At 43.5% G+C, this 2,395-nt stretch overlaps 1 protein-coding gene across 6 annotated transcripts in view; it reads left to right on the top strand.

Annotated features, from left to right (window-relative positions):
- FAM114A1 (family with sequence similarity 114 member A1) overlaps window positions 1-2,395 on the top strand; it is a 61,865-nt gene that overhangs the window by 28,924 nt on the left and 30,546 nt on the right. For 4 of the 6 annotated variants that reach the window (XM_011365738.2, XM_011365722.2, XM_023534372.1 and 1 more), the window contains exons 4-5: window positions 1,129-1,242; window positions 1,365-1,471. In XM_011365738.2, coding sequence (XP_011364040.1) covers window positions 1,129-1,242; window positions 1,365-1,471 — 221 coding nt within the window. Of the gene's footprint in view, window positions 1-1,128; window positions 1,243-1,364; window positions 1,472-2,395 lie in introns of those variants that run through there. The other 2 variants (XM_023534375.1, XM_023534393.1) reach the window with 2 other exon arrangements.

A 2,395-nucleotide genomic window follows, 5' to 3' on the forward strand; every position in this document is an offset into this window, starting at 1 on the left:
TAACAACTTGAGGTTGCCCAGGTCTCGACTGAAATCCTTCATTTTCTCCCAGAGCACTGAGGGGGCGGTGAGTGCTGTGGCAGCTCATGCTGTTTCTCCTTCAAGCGCTCACACAGCTACTTAGGAGCATCAGTAGACTATTAACTTTTTCATTCAGTTTGAGAACTTTGAGAAAAATGATAGCTCGTCATGAGAGCCTCTAAGGATGAAAAAAAGCCCCAGAATAAAATGTAGGCAAGACTATTTATCAAACCAAGGCGTGTGTATGTATGTGTGTGTGTGTGTGTGTGTGCACGCGTGCGCGTGTTGGGGCAGGCAGGGGATGAGAAGTTCAGCTCTGTATTTACCAGATAGTTACTGAATACTCATCTGTGCTGGGTCTGGGGGACAGAGATTCAGTACCTGCTCAGATGGAGTAAAACCAGTGCCCTTCATCCTGGCTGACTATTTTTATAGCTTGTATTTGGACTGTTCCCGCTTAAGACAATGGTCAGAGCTGCTTAACATAGTCGGGTTCCCTTTTTGGTTTTCCCACCAGCTTGCCTTTTGTTTCTGATGCTTTGGCTCTAGACCCGATCTCTGTACTAAGGGAATGACGAACACATTGAAAGAGCATGTTGAGGCTCAACTAATTTCAATTCACCAAAAAGCAATGGAGCACCTACAATGCGCTGGGCCTGACCAAAAAGTGGATGATGCATCCCTGTCTTGAGAAGCTTGAAAAACAGTAAAGAAGATAAGAATAGGACACTATTCACAGATAGTATCTTAGGATTGGAATCCCAGGTTGCTAGTTAGACAGCGTGAGAAGCAAAAGTGGCTAATAAAGCATCTGGGAGTACTTTACAGAAGTTTCTCTTATTTGCTCCTCATAACAACCCAAAGAAGAAACTGAGTCACTGGGAGGTTAGGTAACTTCTCCAAGGTCACCAACTAGGCAATGGTGAATCTGAGCTCAGACTAGAAGCACATCTGAGGGATCGCAGAATCTATGCTATTCACCACCACACTCTTTTACAGTCAGAATATACACCTACGGCTTGACAACTGCTCTGGGAGATGAGCTATAGAATTTGCAGACCGTGGATTTATATTGTATTCATGAGCCATATTTTTATTTTCTGATAGGTCATGGATTGACAGCAGTCAAGGAAAAAGCAGGGGCCACCCTACGGATTCATAGTGTAAATTCTAGCTCTTCTGAAGAGGCCCAACCTGACACCGAAAATGACGTCCCTCAAAGTGAGTGATGTATTTATTTGGGGGCTTCTTGGATTTGGGCTGTATTACACTGTGTGCACATAGAGAAGAGTTTGAAGTTTAGATCAGCAAAATGAACTCTGAAAGGATGTTTTTCTCTTTAGTAGCAGATGCGGTCACAGATCAGAGCCCCGCAGAAAGCCCGCCCACTTCACCTTCATCGGGGTCTCGGGGCGTGCTGTCGGCCATCACCAGTGTGGTTCAAAACACAGTAAGTCATTAGCTGCTTCCTCTGTTTTTCCCTGGTGTCTCTCAGTGCCTTATTTTGACATCTCTATTTACCAGTGACCTAGATATATCAGAGAAAAGATGGCCTTGCTCATCATAATTTAGGATTATGGTTTTGTTATGCTCTCTTCTACAGAGTGGGCATAGCTTGGAACCAAAATGATAAGGGCAAAATGAAATGCATTTTGTGTGTAAAGGAAAGGAGCTGCTTAAAAAGAAACATTTTTCAATCTGATGTAACAGTGTCCTTTCCGACTGCTGCAAGGACAGCCTTTGGTTGGCGGGGAGAGAGGGCTCTTTCTTAGAGCTGGGACAGTTGTTTTTCTTCACTGGTCGCGTCTCCTAACCTTCAACTTGAAAAATTATAAAGCCATTTAAATTTTAAAAATGCTGGTAAGGAGTCAGGAACAACACCCTCAAGATGTGTCTAGTATTTGCAGATAACTAAGACCAACATTTTTTCCCCATTTCTACCTCCCAACTCCCCCTCTCTCTTTAACCCAAAGCCTGCTCCCCAACATCCCATCCCCACCCCCACCTCCAGGCCCCTGCCTATGTCTTAAAGGAGCTTGTTATCATAGACTAACATTGATGAAAAATGAAAAAAGGGGGGAAGCACCCCCACTGAGATGAGGTCAGGGAGAAAGGTTTATTTTCTGCTATGTAAAACCAGTGAACTAGTTTTTCAAGAAATATGGCTCATGTTCAATTTATTCACTAATTCATTTTTAAAAACAATGATTAGCCTTCATTATATACCAGGAGCTATGCTAGATGCTGGGTATATCCTGGCAAACAAGAGGGCATAATATCCCAGAAGACAGAGACACCTCAACAGGCAAATTCAATGCAATACGGGAAGAGGGGCTATAGACTCACATATGAGAGTATCTTACCCGGACTTTGG

This window comes from Pteropus vampyrus, unplaced genomic scaffold, assembly GCF_000151845.1.
Source record: "Pteropus vampyrus isolate Shadow unplaced genomic scaffold, Pvam_2.0 Scaffold5, whole genome shotgun sequence".
NCBI lineage: Eukaryota > Metazoa > Chordata > Mammalia > Chiroptera > Pteropodidae > Pteropus > Pteropus vampyrus.